Source organism: Nannospalax galili, unplaced genomic scaffold (genome assembly GCF_000622305.1).
Source record: "Nannospalax galili isolate Female #2095 unplaced genomic scaffold, S.galili_v1.0 scaffold627, whole genome shotgun sequence".
NCBI lineage: Eukaryota > Metazoa > Chordata > Mammalia > Rodentia > Spalacidae > Nannospalax > Nannospalax galili.
Genome location: NW_008355786.1, coordinates 1130319 through 1150944, shown reverse-complemented (window position 1 = coordinate 1150944; position 20626 = coordinate 1130319). Strand labels below are relative to the sequence as shown.

General features: G+C 37.8%; 1 protein-coding gene across 1 annotated transcript in view; it reads left to right on the top strand.

Moving 5' to 3' along the window:
* Positions 1 to 20626, top strand: part of Zfand6 (zinc finger AN1-type containing 6) — a gene marked incomplete in the record, with an annotated part of 73512 nt that overhangs the window by 47981 nt on the left and 4905 nt on the right. The window contains 4 exon segments of the mRNA XM_017803263.2: positions 10371 to 10541; positions 11828 to 11936; positions 13228 to 13328; positions 18470 to 18514. Coding sequence (XP_017658752.1) covers positions 10388 to 10541; positions 11828 to 11936; positions 13228 to 13328; positions 18470 to 18514 — 409 coding nt within the window.

Below are 20626 nucleotides of genomic sequence, written 5' to 3'. Positions count from 1 at the left end.
ACATATGTAACTGTAATAGTTATCAATTGCTATGTAACACATTATATCAAAATTTAATGACTTGAAGCAACAAAATTTAAAACATTGGGTCGGGGGGTTCTTTTCTGAGGCAAGGTCTCTCTGTGGCCCCAGCTGACCTGGAATTCACTGTTGTAGACCAGGCTGGCCTCAGTCTCACAGAGATCTGCCTGCCTCTGCCTCTCAAATGCTGGGATTAAATGCATGTACCACCATGCGTGGCCCTAAAACATTTTTTAAAATGTCTTAAGATATGTCTGTCTGTGATGTTGGGCTTTGTACTTACTAGGCAGGTATTGTATGGCTGAGCTATAGCCCTGTTCAAATTTGTTTTTTGGTCTTTTTAAGACAGGGTCTCCCTGTAGCCCCAACTGGCCTAGAACTCGCTATATAGATCAGTCAGGCTGGCCTCGAACCCAGAGATCCACCTGCCTCTGCCTCCTGAGCGCTGGGATTAAAGGCATACGCCACCACACCCAGTCTTAATATTTTTTAAAATTTAAAGGTTGTCAAACATTTATTATCTCACAGTTTCTTTAAGGAATATAACAGTGACTTAACCATTTGGTTTTGGCTAAGGTCTCATGAGGTTGCAGATGAGACATCAGTCAGTCTTGTAGTCATCCAGCTGCTTGACCAGGGCCAAGTTTACTCACTCCTGCAGCTATTGGCTGGAGGCCTCAGCTACTCACCACATGGACTTTTCTTTATGATATGGCAGCCAGCTTCTCCAGAGTGAGTTACAAGCATACGAACAAAGTGACCGTGCACTGTAGTAAGGAAAGAATGGTCTTATCAGTAAGTGATTTGGTGTTAATTACATAATCCATGTGAGGGAAAACATAAATCTTGGACCCAACCTCTTTTTTTTTTTTTTTTTGTCTTTTTGAAGCAGGATCTCCCTGTAGCCCCAGCTGTCCTGGAACTCACTATGTAGACCAGGCTGGCCTTGAACTCACAGAGATCCTCCTGCCTCTGCTTCCCGAGTGCTGGGACTACAGGCATGTGCCACCATGTCCAGCTCATTCCATATTTTTAAAAAATTAACTCCAGATAGATTACAAATGGAATATAAAATTATGCAACTTAGAAGAAAATAACAGAACGTTTTCATGATCTTGGACTAGGCAAAGACTTATTAAATAGCATCTAACTATAAAGCATTGACTAAACAAGAAACTCTGTTAACACAGTTTCACATCATTGTGATGAAAATATCTGATAGAAATAATTTATGAGAGGAAAAATTATTTTAGCTCAGCTCTGGAGGGCCTCAGTCCATCATGGTATAGGAGGAATGACGGAGTTTATGACATTAGAAATATGAGGTAGAGGTTCGTCTGTTCACAATGGACCAGGAAGCAGAGGTGTAGGACTGGAACCATAGACTTGGCCACTTTCAAAGGCCCATCACCAGTGACCTATTCCTCCAGCTAGGCCCCACATCCTGAAGGTCCCACAGCCTTCCCAAACAGCACTACCAGCCAGGGAACAAGTGTAAAAAGCATAAGCCTACAGGAAACATTTTATAATCAAACCCATTAAAAATGGAAAAGTCAAGCCACATAGTGGGCAGAATAAACAAAAAGCTCACACAACAGAAAACAGGCAGAAAAGATGGAAGAGGATGCCCAGTGGTCCATCAGTATGTAGATATGCTCTGCTGTGTTAGTCTGACAGTGAAAACTACAAGAGTATTCTGAGATACAGCACCCAGGCACAAGAGTATTTAAATAGAAAGGCAGCTAGTAATTTTTCAGCACTCCTATAACCAATTATGCAAACTGAATGGTTAAAAAACAAATGTATATCAGAGTGTGATGCACAGAAGGCCACATCTGGCCAAGTTTTGGAGAATAAGAGACTAGAGTGTAGGATAGGACTCGTATATGGGACCTCACCCACCCAAGGCTCAGGGACCATTGTGGAAGAGGAGGTGAAAAGATTGTGAGGGCCAGGGCTGGTTCATGATTACAGGGAGGTGGAGGCTTCCAGGCCACTGAGGCTTGCTCATGTGAGCCTGTGGCAGCGTTGGCATCAAGTGTGAGACCCATGTCACCTCAGTGAAACAAGGGCCTAAAGGGCAGGTAAAAATTAGGTGGTGAGCTAGCACTAGATTGAGAACTATTGAGACTGATTGCTGCTGGGTGAGGGAGAGTATGACTTACATGTGACCATTACATGGACTGACTAGACTCCAGGGGACACATTTATGCTAAAGGACGCGGGTATAGACACCTGAATGAATAGGACTCAAAATGTATGGCAAAGTGCATAGGGTTCACTGGGGGGTTAGGAGAAGGCATGGATGGTGGGGTGGTCTGGATTTGAGTGGGAAATGTATGAAATTTAAAAAGCTCACTTAAAAAAACAAATAAGTTCATTCTCTTGATTTTTGGAATCCAGAAGTCAGAAATGAAGGTGCTCCTGGATGTCTCAAAGCTCACCTTGCCCCTTTCTTCTAAGGACACATCTGATTGCATTTTGGGCATGGTTAATCCAGAATGAGATCTTCCTTAGATTCTTACACTATATGAGAAGATATTTACAGATTTAGGAATTAAGACTTCGGCTTATCTTTGGAGCCATCATTCAGCCTAGTACAGGACACAGTACTAAGTATTGGGGATGAAGAAGAGCCCAGTGCTTACATACACATTGTCAGGAATATGTAAACTTGTGTAACTACTTTGGGAAACTGGTAGTCCCTGCTGAAGAGAAAGTTCTAAAATCCCTGTCACCAAGAGGAAGTTGTTGGGTAGGAGATGGTTTCTTTTTTTATAATTTTTTATTTATTTTTATTTTATGTATGTGAGTATTATGCCTGCATGTAGTTGTAAGTGCACCCGTGTCATGCAATGCCCACAGACAGAAGAGGCTGTCGGATCCCCTGGAACTGGAGTTATAGACAGTTGTTAGCTGCCATGTGGGTGCTGGGATTCGAACCTGGGTCTTCTACAAGAAGTCAGTGTTCTTAACTGCTGAGCCATCTCTCCAGCCCAGGGATAGTTTTTTTTTTTTTAATACCATGGAAATTTATTATGTAGGAATGAAATTACAATTATATAAAAGCGTAAGATCTCATTGTGTGAGAGAAGCACTATGTTATATACTATATAGTAATCTCATTTACAAAGTTCAAGAACAAGGAAAGCTACTAAGTATAGCATGCATACACACCACTGCCTCCCTCCACCCCCAGCTGTGAACACAGATTGACTTTGAACTTGCAGTGCTGCTTGGGTGCTGAGATTAGAGGCATGTGTTATCATGCTTAGCTACTATGGCCCCTTTTGATGAAATTTATCATACAGGCCAATGGAAGCTTTTCTTACAGTGGCAACTGGACAAGTGAGGTTTCTGTACTAGAACGACTTCCTATGTATAGCATGTTAGGAACTATATGCTGTGTATTTGCTGGGAAAGAATACGTAGTATCCTGGGGCCGGAGAGATGGCTCAGTGGTTAAGAACACTGACTGTTTTTGCAGAAGACCCAGGTTCGAATCCCAGCACCCACATGACAGCAAACAACTAACTGTCTGTAATTCCAGTTCCAGGGGATCCGACAGCCTCTTCTTTCCTCTGCAGGCATTGCAAGACACGGATGCACTTACCTACATGCAGGCAATACATGCATACACATAAAATAAATAAATAAATAAATATATATATATATATATATATAAAGAATGTGTAATATCCACATAGATCACACTCCCATGTTGGCCATACTCAGGTTCTTTTGTCTTTCAATGCACAGTAGGAAAGATAACCTGAATTAGGGAACTGGGGATAGCTATATAGAGAGAATTAATCATCAAGTGTTCTCGTTCTTTTGTTGGAGTGCATAGCTCTCTTCCCAAGTTTTTCATGTCAAGTTGTATTTTCTGATCTATTTGTTTTATGAACTTTGCTGATGTTTATCTCTGTAGACAATCTATGAACAATATATATAGATCTCCACTCACGTCATTGCAGAGCCAAATGCTCAGAATTTTAAGAATTACTGTATACCATCTAGAAATTGTAATCTGAAGCCCCTACATCAGACTGAGTATTGATCCTTGGATTACTTACTATTACAAAAAAAACTGTAGTAGAATGTACCTTAAATTCTACTCTGTTCTCTTCTGGGATTCCCTTTTGATACAATAGAAGAGAATTAGCCGTCATGGAGCCATTAGTTTTCAGTGACTGAAGAAAGGCAGGTAGGAGGGCTTTCCTTACAAGTTTGTCCTGCAGTACTGGTTCAGAGTTTAATTGGTATTTTTAACTTGCTACATTATATGTCCCCCCACCCTTTCTTTTGAAATTACTAATGAAAGCTCAAATTCAGAAGATCACATGCTAACCAGGGGTTCAAAAACTCCTATCAGCTTCGTGGTAAAACGCAGGTCATCCTGAAGAGTGCAGGCCCCCTGACAGGACCTTCTGAGTTTCACTTTAGGGAACATAAGCCCACTCTGTCAGGTCTTCCTATTTTTTCCAGGAAATCTGGAATGTGTGTATAACATTCCCCATTTTTGAAGGCTAACAACTACGTTTTAAAAGATTTAGTATGTGCTGGCCAACCAAACATAGCTGAATCAGATTTCACTTAATTTGGCCATGTTACAACTTCTTTAGCCTGACTCCTTACTGTAAACTATGTTTCTTCCCTGCTTTCTTCAGGTCAAGGAAGAAAAACAGTAAATGAAAAAATATGCATGCATCTTAAATAGCTGTTTTAAGCTGTCATTTATGCCAAGTATTTCAGAATTACTTTTAAAAAGAGTGAAATATGGCTAGTCAACAGTATTTTGTAGGATTGATGTTAACCATAAAAGGGGTTTGGAAAAGAAACTTGGTTTAGCTGGGAAATGAGTTGTTTACCTATGAACCCTTGCCTATGGTAAGATTGAGCATCTCAAAAAATGCTACAGGCCGCTTCCTGAGGAATGTAGAGCTGATTCCCTGAAATACATAGAACTGCTTGGGCAGAGTGCCACAGCGGACAGTATTTGAAGAGAAAGAACACAAGAGCTAGGAATGAACAGTTTGGGTGAAGCAATTAGAGCAGTGGTTGCACATCAGCTGTGTGGCAGGCAGGTGTATATCCTTAGAGCGTTGACAATAGGGTAGGTTAGTTGTCCACAGTTTTGTAGATAGGAAAATGGCAGTTGCTAACCTTACTCTAAGGCCATTCTCTCTCTCTCTCTCTCTCTCTCTCTCTCTCTTTTTTTTTTTTTTTTTTTTTTTTTTGGTCTTTTTGAGACGGTCTCCCTGTAGCCCCAACTGGCCTGGAACTCTCTATGTAGACCAGACTGGCCTCACACTCATAGATCCACCTGTCTCTGCCTCCCAAGTGCTGGAATTACAGGGTGTGCCACCACACCTGGCAACACAGCATACTTTGTAGGCTGAGCGTTATGCAGAAAATGAATGGTATTCCTCTGGGGTGATTACCATATAATAACCAAAACAAATAATATGACAAGAACTAGGTGTTCCAGAGAGTTGAAGTCAGTGGATCTGGAAGCAGGGCAGCAAAACAGAACTGTTAAAAAATAATGCAGGTATCACATACATGGCCTTGGGACTCAATCTATATCATCCCCAAAACACGCCCCCCCCAAAAAAAATAAAAAAAAAAAAACTTCAGGTAGGAACGAAGGAGAATCACTGTTAGAATGGAAAATAAAATAGCATGAGATATTTCCAAATCATTAGAACATGGTGACTTAACTACAGGAAATGAAGCAAAGGCAAATGGGTTTGCCCTTAAAATTTAGTCTATTACTTCATTTATTATGGATCTTTTGTAGGAATTTTAATAGTAATGAATTTTCTTGTGCTCTCAGAATTTGATCTTGAATTTTTATAATGATAAAAACTTTTGGAGAAAAAGATATAAAAAAACATTTTCTAAAGTGTGGTTGGTTATAGCCAATTAAAATTGCATGCTATCTGGGAACTGGAGAGATGGCTCAGCAGTTAAGAACACTGGTTGCTCTTGCAGATGACCCGGGTTCAATTCCCAGCACCCCATGGTGACTAACAACCATCTGTAACTCCAGTTCCTCAGGAATCTGGCGCCTTCTTCTGACCATTGTGTGACATGGGTGCACTTACATACATGCAGGCAATACACTTATACACATAAAGTAATAAAATTTAAAAACCCTTAAGAAATTACATGATATCTTTTTATTTTTATTTTGTGTGTATGAGTGTTATGCCTACATGTGTGTAAGTGCACTCGTACAGTGCCCGCAGAGGACAAAAGAGGGCATCAGGTTTCGTGGAACTGGAGTTAAGGACAGTTGTTAGCTGCCATGGGTATGCTGGAAATTGAACCCTGGTCTTTTGCAAGAGCAGTCAGTGCTCTTGACCACTGAGCCATCTCTCCAGCCCCATAAAGTTTCATGCTATCATAAGACTGAATAAATTAATGAAATTTTTAACTTTAAATGTAAATAATAAGAATTTCTGAATACTCATAAAAATGTTTTAGATAGGACAGATTCATTCTTACCATTTTTAAGATAAAAGGACTGATTTATCTTCTTACTAAATGTGTGAGTTTGGGTATGTTATTAAGTCTTGTATCATTTTTCTCACTTTTAAACCCATGATGCCAATAGCATTATCATGGGGCTGTTTACAATACATTCCTTAATAATTGTGAAACATTGTCTAGAGGACAGAGGGAGTGATGGATTGTGATTTTGACTCTGAAGTGTTAGAGCTCAACATTTTATGAATTCAGTTTGTAAGCTGTTTTATTATTATGCTGTGCTATTCAGTGTCTGGTACTTTCACTTTTGTTTTTGGATTTGTTAGCTTTAGAATCCCACTGTGCAGGATGAAAAATTGTTCTATCTTCTTTTCGTCCCTTACCCATTCTACTCTCTGATTGTAGGAGTGATGAACTGATGCTCTGCAAGTTGTTCACCTGCCAAAAAAAAGCACAGTGTCTAGGAGAGACAGGACCAGGATTTCTCCATAGTACCTTAGCTATGCCATTACCTTCACAGAAAATACCATCTTAGGATTTTAGGGCTCATTTTGAATCTTTACAAAAAAGTGCTTTTTTAATGTCCTGAAGATGAATAAATAAAATTGATTCCTTTTATAATTACCTGTAAAATCTGTGTGTCTTGAGTTCTGAAAAAAAGCAATCAGACTTGTGCCAGGCCAACAGTTTGACTTGAGAAAACAGCTGGAGTTAAGATGGTTTTGAATTTTAATCTTGCTGTTTTAAAATATGAGAGAAAAGCATAGTGGCATATTATATATTTTGTCTGTTTTCTTCAATTTTTATAGAAATGGTTATCTCTTCTAAATCTTTGTGATTTCTAGTTAAAATACTGAAATGTTTATCGGCATCAGTGGGGAGAACTTTTAATTATGTATTAATCACTTTAATGCTATTACTGGGTGGCATGATGAAGTAATGGTTTGGATCAGTGTTTTTATGTCATCTTTTCTGTTTCCCACCTCAGGGAGCCTTTAAAGGTTTTTCCCCTCTCAAGTAGTCTCCACCTACATGAAATTTTAAGTCCACAGATAATGCTATATATGTGTATATTATATGTTTATCTGTTTTGTGCATAAAGAGTAACTTGTTTTTTGCCTCCTTCCCCCAAAGGATCAGTGTTAGCTTCCTTGAACTACCGTGGCCTATGTTTGGCATGTCCATTTTGCAGCAGTGAATTCTCACCATTTTTGGTTCCAGGACCTCTTCTTTCTAAAATTAAGGACTATCATGAGAAGCTTTTGTTATGAGGGTTATATTTTTTCCTGTATACATGACAAGTGAAACTGAAGGGAAAGCTAATACTAATTCACTTATACATTTTTATGGAAGTTGCATCCCGCCCTCCATACACATGCTTCATAGGGATAAGAGGCTTAATAAGGCAAGATTCTCATGGTTGCATCTGATTTAACTGTAAGTGTTATAAAGAAAATCTGGGCTCTTGTCATTGAAAAAACAAAGGATACTTATATAACCTTTTCAGATAATACATGTTATTCTTTAATATTACACCAAAACTTGGCAGTTGGTAGTTTCAAAAGATGGTTGCAGGGTGGAATCTGACACCATATGAAAATCTTTTGTCTTTATTGGTCAACTTGAGTGGGTCGTTTGTTCATGAATGATTTTGTACTATCATACATTGGGTACTTGTTTCACTGACTTAAGGCCTTCACATGTTGATTCAGTATTATTTACTCATATTTATTTAACACCACCATTAATCTCCCTAAAACACTCAAAATAGGAGAATAGTCAAGCCTTTTTCCATCTGAATGCTTGAATGTTGTGTTCTTGGTTAGTGACTGCTCTTGGTTTGAAGTGGCAGGTACATATACCTCCTTTGTTAAGAAAATCTCTGCCATATATGCAAGTCTGAATAATCAATTCATCAGTCATCATTTCAAATAAAAGAGGTCATGAAAAGAGAAATTTAGTCAACTCAAAATTCAAACAGTTGTAAAAGCAGTTTTCCTTGAGATGTTTGTCTCTATGTGTAGTAGGAATGTTTCATAAGTTTCTCTTAGTCACACAAAATATTACAAGATTTAGTGGTATATGCTTGTAACTCCAGTCCTGCATAGTGAAACCTAGTCAGAAGAGAGAAGAGAGGAGGGGAGGGTCAAGACAAAATGTTTTCTGTTTTGAGGTAACCTCATTATTCCGTGGACTATAATACACATAAATCTATTTAAAATAGCCTTCTTTTAGAAGTGCTGCTTTTTAATAAGCCTTCTTTTTAAGAGCCTGTTATTATTGTTTACTGTCTTGTTATTTGTGCCAAATAACCAATTGCTTTCTGGGAGAAATAGCATGTGGAGTTGCTCCATCTGCTGTCATTGATTATTGCCTTCATGTGGCTCCCAGTTTCTGAGTTCCAGCATCCCATGACTAATGGCTCTGTCTGACTAGATTTTAATTTCTTTTTTTTAAAAAAAATTCAGTGCTTAAATGATTTCTTTCTAATTAGGCAATTAATATCTTAATTTAAGGTTTTTGGGGTTGGGGTTTTATTTATTATTTTATGTGTATGAGTATATTGCCTGCATGTGTGTATGTGCACCCATATGGTGCAGTGCCTGTGAAGGTCAGAGGAGGGCATTGGATTCCCCTGGAACTGGAATTATGGACGGTTGTTAGCCACCATATGGGCGCTGTAATTTGAACTCAGGTACTCTGCAAGAACAGCTCATGCTCTTAATTGCTGAGCCATCTCTCTGGCCCCATGGTTTTTATTCATTTGTTGTTGTTGCTGTTCAAGATGGGGTCTCCCTATAGCTCCAGTTGGCCTGGATCTTGTCCTGAGGACAAGGCTGGCCTTGATCTCTAGAAATCTGCCTGCCTCTCCCTCCAGAGTTGTGGGATTAAAGATGTGGGCCACCATACCCAGCTCATCTGAGAAAAAATTTAAAGTTACAGAAAAGGTACCTATCAGAAAAACCTTAGCATTGTCATTCTCAGGTGTTTCCTGCTCTCTTTTTGGTAATTAATAGCTGTTTTAGTAGCAGTTGACATCCTATTGTATATACATTCAAATTGTGCCTTTTTATTAGCATTTTCTCCTTAAGAAAATATTTTAAAACATTAATGATCCTGACATTTTTGTCATTAATACTTTAATATATTCTAATGTTGGACAGTAATAGTATTTTCAGTTTACCAACATTAAGATGTGCGGTGGAGTGCATCCTTGTTATTCTTTGTCCTTTTTCTGGTTATGCTCTAGCTATTCTATAGATGACTCTAGAGAAAAAAATGGCGGGTTCAGAGAACAAATAGTATTTGTCTTCTGCTGGACTCTTAAGGTGATTTGCTAAAGCGCCTTCCAAAATAATTGAATCCATTTCTCATTTCACCAGCATTCTGCCCAGATCTCCATACTGTTGCCAGAATGGATATTATATTAGATGCTTTTTCAACAGAATTAATCACAAGTTAGCATGAACTTCTAGCAAAAATTTAAATGGTTAGAAACTAAATAGTATAATTTAAGCAAAACTTAGAATGGTTGCTTATTATTATAAGAGACTTAACTGAGGTTAACCTGTGGATAGTGCAGCCTTCAGAAAGAAGTTCCTTTCTCTAGGACTTTTTTATATTTTCTGAGCCAGCACAAACCTGCCTTTGTACAGTGGCTTGCGGGTAGAAATTCACCATGTGTCTTTGCTCTTTTCTGCCTTTGCTTTAACCCTGTGTCTTGGGACAGTGGTGTAGTAGTTGGGGAAGGGGTACCATATGGAATATTTCCCTTTATTAAAGAAAGCAGACTTGGGTAATGTAAGCTCAAAGTCTTGTGTTTGAGTTCTTTGCTAATGCTATGTACATTTCAGGTGTGCAACAGAAGAACATGGCTCAAGAAACTAATCATAGCCAAGTGCCTATGCTTTGCTCCACTGGCTGCGGATTTTATGGAAATCCTCGTACAAATGGCATGTGCTCAGTATGCTATAAAGAACATCTTCAGAGACAGAACAGTAGCAATGGTAGAATAAGCCCACCTGGTAAGTAATCCTATTAAAACACAGCAGTATTCATGACCAAAGCACACAGGGTAGTCAGTATGTCCAGTACCTCTTTCCAATACAACTCTCCTGTTGTATTTGCATTACTATATATCTCTCAATAAATTTGTCACTACACCATGTGAGGATCAGTAGTGAAAGTCAGGAGTGAGAGAATCCCTGCTTCTTGTGAATACCACAAAGCTATTTACATAGTCTTTCTTGATGCAGAGCTCTTAACTCCCTCTTTAATACAGAGATACAATCTAAACTCAGAATAGCCAGCCATTGTAGAAAGTAAGGTAAGGGAGTTTGGGCTAAGAGGACTTGGGTTCTTTTATCTGCCAGGACTTTTACAGCCAGGGGGTTGTTGAAAAAATATATAGATACACAGTGCAATGTAGATAGCTGCCCCTGTGCCTCACCTTTAGAAAAAGTGTGTGACTCTATTAGGAAGGAAAATATAGCTGACCACCTCAATCCAGTTCATTTGGATCTTTTTATAACAAAGGATTTTCCTAGAATTGATGTGGTCTTTGGGTTGTTGGGTAAGAAGGATTGTGTGGATTAAGTCTAAACTTTGCTAGATTAAAGTGTCAAAATTTTTCAGCTAGTACAGTTCTAATTAATGTAGGTTAATAACTGAATGAATAGGGTTTTTAATTTACATAACCTATTACCTTAATCTAAAATATTTTGGGCAGCGTTGTCATTTTATGTTCAACTAAAACTATAATTATTCAGAATTTTTTTAAGGCTAACAACAGGTGAATTTAAATTGTTTTATAGTCAATAACCATCTCTATCTTATATAACCTGAGCCTGATGTGTTCATTTTGAACCTATGTGTGCCTTAATTATCTCTTAAATATTTCATTTGTATATTAGTATTTGGAAGGGGTTTGTGAATTAAAGGATTTGACTTTGAGTAATAGTTCCCAAGAAGCAGTATAGTTAATAGACATGTACAGATTGTATATGGTTTCCTTCTAAGTTAAAACTAACATTTTTAGAATTTAAAAAAAAAGAGTAAACTTTTTTTTAATGACAGGCAGAGGATATAGATGTAGCTCGGTGGTAAAACACAGCCTTAGCATGCACAGGGCCCTAAGTTCAACCCCTGACACTCAAAAAAAGTTTCTGCCCATCAACAAGCTGTTGCAAAGTATTAAATTAAAGATAGCAAGAATCCATATGCAATGTGTTATGGAAATTGATCTTGCTTTGCTTTTAGATCAGGTCTTGGGCTGGTGGAATAGCTAACATGCAGTGTGGTTGTGTTGCAGCAGCTTCTGTGAGCAGTCTTTCCGAATCATTACCAGTCCAGTGTACAGATGGCAGTGTCCCAGATGCTCAGTCAACATTAGACTCTACGTCTTCATCTCTGCAGCCAGGGTAAGGCATAGTGTATGAGTGGTAACTGAAAAACTACTGAAAACTAAAGAATATTGTTTTGTTTTATTTTGAAATCATTTTTCTTTTTTTTTAATTGAGCCTTTTAAATTTCATACATTTCCCACTCAAATCCAGATGCCCTCTGCCATCTATGACTCCCCCTCCTCCCCCACCGAAACCCCATGCACTCTGCCATACATGCTGAGTCCTGTTCATCCAGGTGTTTGTACCCAAATGTCCTTCAGTGTAAATGCATCCACTGGAGTCTAGGCAGCCCATCCAGTGAAATCATTTCTCTTAGAGAACACTATAAAGCCACTTCAAGATTAGCCTAAAATTGTATTTGACCACTATTCCCTAATTAGAAAATGCTTTTTATTTTTATGTTGAGGGAGAAGTCATTTACGTTTTTAGATTCCCTTTCTCAGATGTCTTTTTTCCGTTATTCTTCATACTGTTCTGACCTGTTCCTGAAGTTCTTTTAAAGCATGTTTAGTTAATTCTTTAAACTGCAGTCCTTGGTCTGCACATATTAGTACCTTGAATCAAAATGCAGTCTTGTTGAGGGGTCTTTTTGGTTTTGTCATGAGATAATTTTTTTTCTTTGTTTTATAATGGTATTTTTAACTCTGAAGTAAGAGATAAGGGATGCATACAGAAATACTTGTTTTAACTTCTGAAAGTCAGGTGCATGCCCATAATCTCAGTACTTGAGAAACTGAGACAGGAGGATCAGTAGTTCAAGACCATACTTGGCTACATAGCACATTTGAGACCATCCTGGGCTCCAAGAAAGAAAGAAAATGCTTGTTTCCATTCTATTCTGTTACAGAGCAACATATTAGGTTTTCGCACTGTGGTTCCTTTTTTTTCTATTTATGGTAGATGTTCATTTATAACTTAATTCTACAGTTCCTAAAGCAAGGCCTTAACATGCTAGTTTTCAGTTTTGGGAGTATGCAGAAAACATACATCTGTTTTGCTTTGGTTTCCAAATACATCTATGGTTCATCAAAGCTCTGATTATGCTAGGGGCCATAAACAAGTGTGCTCTGTAGTAACGTAATACTTATTATATCACTTTAGTTTATATTGATGTTTGGAGGTTATCTTTAAAAAATTGTTATGCTGGGAGCAGTGGCACTCACCTGAAGGAGGCAAGGGGTTCACTTGAGCCCAGGAGTTTGAGACCCACCTGGAAACATAGCAAGCTCTGTTTCAAGACAAAAAAGAAAATTAATAAAATAATACATATTAAGTTAAAAAATAAAAATATCTTTTGCTTTTCTAGCCCTGTATCAAATCAGTCACTTTTATCAGAATCCGTAGCACCTTCCCAAGTGGACAGTACATCTGTGGACAAAGCAGTACTTGAAACAGAAGATCTGCAAGGTTTGCATCTGAAGTAGTGTGTGTTTGTCATTTATTATAACACCTGAGTATTGTAGGCTGAACTCCAGCATAGGCCTGTGAATGAAAAATTGCTTATGAGGTAACTTTTATATTTTCATTATGAGAATATTTTATAGCCTCAAATAAATGACTAAAATATTGTCAGCCACTTACATAATTAGATCAACGTAAAGAGAAAATTCAAAATTTGTTGGAAAAATAATAATCAAAATGACCAGGTAGACACACTATTTATCTTCTATTATTTTGTCTAGCAAAAATGTAAAACCTTTTTCCTCTCAAAGCAAACTGTATGTTGGCTTGCAGGAATATGGCACTCTGGTTTTGACTGATTATTTTGAGAGGCTTTTCTGCTTGGTTGCCAGGCATGCCTCTCCGCATCTGTGACTTACAGTGTGTAGTCAGTCAGTCAGGCTGTTGGTTACCTTCACAGTCTGGTACCTTATAGTCTTGCCCTGGCTACATGGATTCAAGTGACCTAAGAACTTTTAGAAATTGTCTGAAGGCTTTCTTAGTGGGAGGCATGATCTCTGCCAGGCTGTATTCTCCTATCAGCTATGCAAAGATCAGCGCAAGGGTGCAGTATGTGTGACGTGGTTTAATGGAAAGAATATTCTGAGCAGTGAACTCTGTATTGTGTATGTTATGTGCATACTAATGACATAATATGAAGTAGTAGTTTTAAGTTTGTTGAATTTAAATTTAAATGATCTAGCTAGTTCCCTTGATTTGTTTCTGGTCTAGCAAATGTTTGACCTGCTTTACCTGTATTAGATGGACAATATAAATATTCTGATTTACCAACATGTTACTATAAATTCATGAAATATAATTAGTGGACAATAGTTTTGTAAAGGTCACTAGATTGTCCCTAGTAGAAGTAGTATGCTAGTAGTGTGCCCTGGCAAGAATTCCCTGAGTTTTTACTGGGGCTTTCAGAGCAGCCTTCTTGCCACAGCCATTCTGCTTATAATTAGGGTGATGCCATCAGATGTATTGCCTCATTTGGGCCTCATGGCTCTAAAGAATTTTTCTTAGTTTAAATGAAAATTTTAGCATATTGCAGTATGTTTATTATTATTTGTTCTTTTTTTTTTAAGTTTAAGAAATAGCAGCAGCTCAAGCTCTTAGAAGTGTAAATCAGAGTTCCAGTTCAGAAAAAGTAGTTTAAAAACAAAATACTTAAAACCTTAAGCATTTGGTGTGTTATACCCTGCCATACTGGATCACTGCCTTATTAAAGATAGAGCTTCACTTTGGGTAACTTCTTTAGTCCTCCAGATCTTGAGTCATACATACTGAAAAGAATTTGGAATTTAGATTTAAAGGCTCTATTTTTATACTATCATTCTCTCCTTGACAACTTCTGTGCTTATTTTTAAATCATGTCCACCCAGGGAAAATGAGCTGTGTAAATAATGGACATTCTTATTTTGTATATTGCCCCAAGTGGAAGTTACAGAAGGCTTAGAATTAGACATGGTTTTAAAGCTTTCCAGCAGCAGAACGAATCTGCTTCTAGGAGAGCTGGGCTGCCAGGGACAAAGCCGGGGGAGTGGCAGGGTGAACCAGGATTCTTGGAGTGATTTGTTTAGAGCAGTGGTTCATAGCAAACTGAGGGGAACAGTTGGACTAATTTTGGACTAATTTAGGAAAGCTTACATGAGGTAGAAATCAGGGATTTCATCTGATTTTTGAGGAATAGGTGAAAGTAGCCAAAACAATCTTAAAAAAGTTGGAAGACTAGTAATTTCCAATTTCAAAATTAAAGCTATAGTAATCGAGACATTAGTTTGCTGTCGTGAAGATGGTCACATAGATTGATGGGATAGAATTGAGAGTCCAGAATGCTTAAGGTCAATTGATTTTCAAGAAGGATGCTTAAGGTCATCCACTAGGAAAAGAAAAATCTGATAACTGCTGGGCCATTCAAAAGGAGTCCTCCTTCATAAAAGATGTAAAAATCCACCCAATAGATATATATATATATAAAACATAAATGTAAGAGTAGAAACACCTAAAATAAGTGTAAATTTTGCCCCTGGCTTAGGCAGTGATTTCTTAGATAAGATACATAAAGAAGAGCAACCAAAGAGAAAGGTAGATAAATATTTTGTAGTTTCAAAGAACACTTATGAAAAGGATGGAGAACAGTACATAAAATGAATGAGAATATTTTAGATCATAATAATGCAGAAGGCAGTACAGTTTATTGCTGGGGGATATATCTCAGTGGTAGAGGGTTTGACCAGCATGCATAGATTCCTAGGTTCAATCTCAAGTAGCTAAAAAAGAAAAAAATAATGTTTAACAATATAAAGCAATTTAGTGGAAAATAGACAAAGAGTCTGAATAGATATTTTTCCAGAGAAGGCATACAAACTGACAGTCAGCAAAGCATCAGTAGTCACAAGAGAAATGAAAACCAAACTCATAATGAATTACCACTTGACACATGCTAGAATGCTATAAGCAATAGCAAATTGGTATGTGCACATTGGAATCCTTGCAGAGGTGGTATGATATCTTTGGTAAACAATTTAATAGTAATGCCAAAAGTGAAGTATAATTATCATATGACTTAACATTTTTACTCTTAATTCTGAAGAGAATGAACTGTCCTCACTTGGTGTTGGAGCTCAGTGATAAAATAACATGCTTAGCAAGCTCAGAGTCCTTGGTTCATTCCTTAGCATCAAATAGACAACAGCAAAACAACCCACATACATTCACACAAACACATGAACATTGAATCTTCGTGGCAGTAGTTATGATAATGAAAAGAATGGAAATAACCCAGATATCTATTAATCAATGCTTAGATAAATAAATGTGGTATAATGCATTACCAAAATAATCAGTCATGAAAAGAAATTCTGATATATGCCACTCACTGGTGAACCTTGAAATATCTTAAAGAAGCCAGGTACAAAAGCCACCATACAGTATGATTCTACATATATAGACTATCCAAAAATAGTCAGTCCATATATACATATACAAAGATTGGCAGTTGCAGGAGATGTGGGACATGGGAGATGTTGTAAATATGTATGTTTGCTTTAGCTTGAATAAAATGTTAAGGAATTAGATATTGGTGCTGATTTCACAGCTTTGTGACTATATTAAAAACCTGAATGACTTTCTTTTAAAGGATTAATTCTATGGTAATTATTATGTCTTCCTCCACCCTTGCAAAATATATAGTGATAAGGAATTTGCTGGAGGAGAAATTGTGAGAACAGGGGTGGGTACACAGGTAGAAAACCATGAAATTTGGGAAACAGTTTCGATGAAGTAAGTGATTCATGCAAGTATATGTTGAGCTAAAGTTCAGAAGATTTGGAATCAGATAATAGAGTTTGTTTTGTTTCCTTGGTCTTTTTGTTGCTAGGACAAAGGAGCCTTAGCCTGTTAAAATATGCCTACCTTGGGAAGATTATTATAACAACTTTTTGTCCCAAGGTAGCTACTAACAGAAAGTGATCTTTGAGCCCTCTTTTTCTTTTATTGTTTTGTGGAGCTGGACATGAAACTAGGGTGTTGTCCATGATAGACAAGTGCTCCGCACTGAGCTTATGTCCAGAAGTAGAGCTGCTCTCTGCATCAGGATGGGCATGAGCCTCATGTACTTAACAAACTCAGGTAATGGCAAATCAAAATTAAGATTTTTGAGTATATTTATGTATTGGTTACCCTGTAAGGGTAATAGATGCCTCAAACTGAGTTTTGAATACTTAATGCCCCCAAGATATAAAATATTCAGTTAATATTTTTATATTGAGTACATTTTTGAAATGATACGTTTTCACTTTTTTTTACTTTAAAAAAAATTTATTGAGAATTTCATACATGCATATAAGGTGTTTTGATCAAATCCATGCTCACTCCCCTCCAACTCCTCCCATATCTCCCTATCACTTTTTTCTGGCAACTTCATGTACTCTTTCTTTTTTGGTCTTTTTGAGACAGGGTCCTCCCTGTAGCCACAGCTGTCCTGGATTCACTATGAAAACCAGGCTGGCTTTGAACTCACAGAGATCCGCCTGCCTCTGCCTCCTGAGTGCTGGGATTGAAGGCATGCACCACCACTCCCGACTCTCTTTTTTGTTTTCTACTCTAACATTCCCCCCTCTGAAGAGGTAACCCTAAAATCTTTTAGGGACTAGATAAAAGTTCCCAAGTACTTTTGACATTCCTGGCCTTTGGAACAAAGTATGTTGCTAAGAGGCCCAAAGACACTTTGACTTTTAGCCAAAATGTTTTTACTTTTTTTTAAACATAATATTTGGGAGGGACGACAGGTGAGAGCCTCCGTGCCTGTGTGGAAGTAAGAGGACAACTTGGGGGAGTTGGTTCTCTCCTTCCATCCTGTGGGTTCTGGGAATCAGACTCAGATTGTCAGGGGTGGTGTCAAGCATCTTTTCTACTGACCCATCCTGCTGGCCCTATTTTTATTTTTTAATGTGATTCCTAGAAAATAATGAATATGACATTTCTTTTGGATGCTACTACCAAATACAAGTCTTTTTCTCTTCATAAATATTGAAAAATTTCCATTTCATAAAAGAATTTTTAAACCATACATAGCTTAAAATAAAGTTTAGGTACATATATGAAAATGAGGTCCAAAAAAGAAAAATGAATGTTAGCCCAATGGGTTGTTGTAAACGTCTGCATTGATTCAGTAACTATCTTTTGAGCACTTGCTCTGTGTCAGCACTAGTTATACAGAACTAAGAAGAAAGATGGACGATCTTCAAAACCTTATTCTAATTCTCCACTGAGCTTGTAGCCCAGTTGTAGAGCACTTGCCTTGCATGCTTGGGCCCTGGGGTCAATTCCAAACATACAAACCCCAGAAGAGCTTTGTCTAATTCTTCAGTGAGGAGAATGTTATGACTTTCTGAGAAAATGATTTGTGTATCATATTATGTAGAAATACTGTATCCACCACCAAGAAAAAGTAGATACATGAAGACAATGAGTTTACTTTTTAATGTCGTCTTAAATTCAGTTTTGTTTATCACTCTGTTTATGAATGTGCCCCAAACAGAGGTAGTGCTTAAGTTGTGTTATGCACTTACTATATTTGTATTCTTTTGTTTGTTTGTTTACAGGACCCAGAGCAGAGGGCCTTGTTCCTCTTGAATGTGATCCTCCATGTGGGTAGTTAAACCACTTTTACCTGTCCAGTGCTTTTTGATATATTTTTAACACTAGTAGCCAGTAAAACTTACCTAGTAGGAATTACCCTTAGAAATTATACTAGCAAGCCTGCCTTTATGCTGTTTCATAGGCCTCCCAAGAAACCTCTGAGAACAGTGGGTATAACATGCAGTCATCTTAATTATTAACAAGAAGCAGTTTGTTTCCAGTTCTCATTTCCCATTCTAGTTCTGAGGAAATAATACTTATTTGGCTTCAAGTTCAATAAGGCTATGATTCTTTGACTTCATTGCCACTATATAGCTTTTCTAAAGATTGAATATTTCATTTTATGTAACTAGAATTGGATAAGGAATTCTTTGGCCTTAAATCTCACATATAACCTGAGGGGAAACAGTAATTTCTTGGAAGCCAACTTTCAGAGTTCTCTAATCTTGCTCATAAATTCATTTAAACTCAAGCTATTTAGTGTCTTAAATTCAGGCTGTGCTGGTAGTTTGAGGCAAGTAGAGGTTCCCTTCCTGTCTTGGGGTTATGTTTGATACTCACTGGCCCCAAATTCAAGCCCTAGTTTATGAGCTTTTAGATAGCCTATTGGTCCTTAACTTCAAAGGCTGTGTGCATCTGCCACCAGTAAAAAGAAACCATTTGCCTTAGGTCTTCAGGGTTAGTATTACAAACTGTCATTGTTGAGGTATGTAACTCCATTTGTATGCATAGAAGGTGAATGTATTTTCAGTCTTCTCCATATACAGATGCCATTCAAAATTGGTTTCTCAGTAGTTAAACCAATTCTGGTTTTCTTTTTTTTTTCAAAGCTATGGCAGTGTTATTGATGTTTAAGCATTAGTTTATTTGAATGTCATATTTTTTAGAGACTAGGTTAGGTATTATTAGGGCTTAAAAATTTTAAAGATAGTTACATAATTTCATTTCTGGTTACAGTTTAATAATTTTTTAAATTTAACTTTTGTGAATTTCATACATTTTGATCATATTTAGACTTCCACCCCATCTGGACTCTGGCTTACTACTCCTCACCCAATTTTTAAAGTAAATTCTTTAAATTTAGTTTTTAATTTTTTATGTGTATGAGTGTATTTGCCTACATGTGTGCAAGTGCACCATATCCGTGTAGTGCCCACAGAGGCCAGAAGAGGACATCAGATCCCCTGGTATTGGAGTTACAGGCAGTTGTGAACCACCATGTCAGAACTGACCCTGGTCCTCTGCAAGGGCGGCCAGTGTTTAAACCATTGAGCCATCTCTCCAGCCTTTGCCCAATTTTATGTACTCTTATTTTATCAGAGCTAAACCTTATCTGATACTCTAGAGACAGGATAAAAGAGTGAACAAGAGTCTAGAGAAATGACTCAGAGATTGATTACTTGTTACTCTGGCAGAGAGCCTGGGTTTAATTCCCAACACCCACAAGGTGACTCACAACCACCTGTAACTCCAGTTCCAAGGAATCTGACACAGGCATCAAGCACACATAGAGGCAGACCTAAATAAGCATAAGATCAAAAAAAAAAAAAAATCTTGAAAAAGAGTAAACAAAGCATTCAACCCTTCCCTTCAATGCACTCATATTTTGTTAAAAAATACAATGTGGAGGCTGGGCACTGTGGCACACACCTTTAATCCTAGCACTCAGGAAGGCAAAGGCAGGCAGATCTCTGTGAGATCGAGGCCAGCCTGTTCTACATAAGGAGTTCCAGACAGGCAGGGGCTATAGGGAGACCCTGTCTCAAAAAGACCCTCCCCCCAAAAAATATAGCCCAGGGATGGATGGTGGTTCAGGCCTATAATCCCAGCATGTGGAAGGCTGAGGCAGGAGGATTGCTCTAAATTCACGGCCAGCCTGGGACAGAGTTAAGACAGCCTGTCTCAAAACCCATAAATAAATAACTGTGTATTAGTAGAACTTTCTCCTGCCTAGCTTCAGCATGTCTAGTAGATTATACTATAGAATTCTTCATTACTATACTTTGACTCATTAGTGTGAGATAGTTCCCCTGTTGTCATTGTTTTAAAATAGATCAGCTGGAGAGATGGCTAAGCGGTTAAGAACACTGGGTTTGAATCCCAGCACCCACATGGCAGCT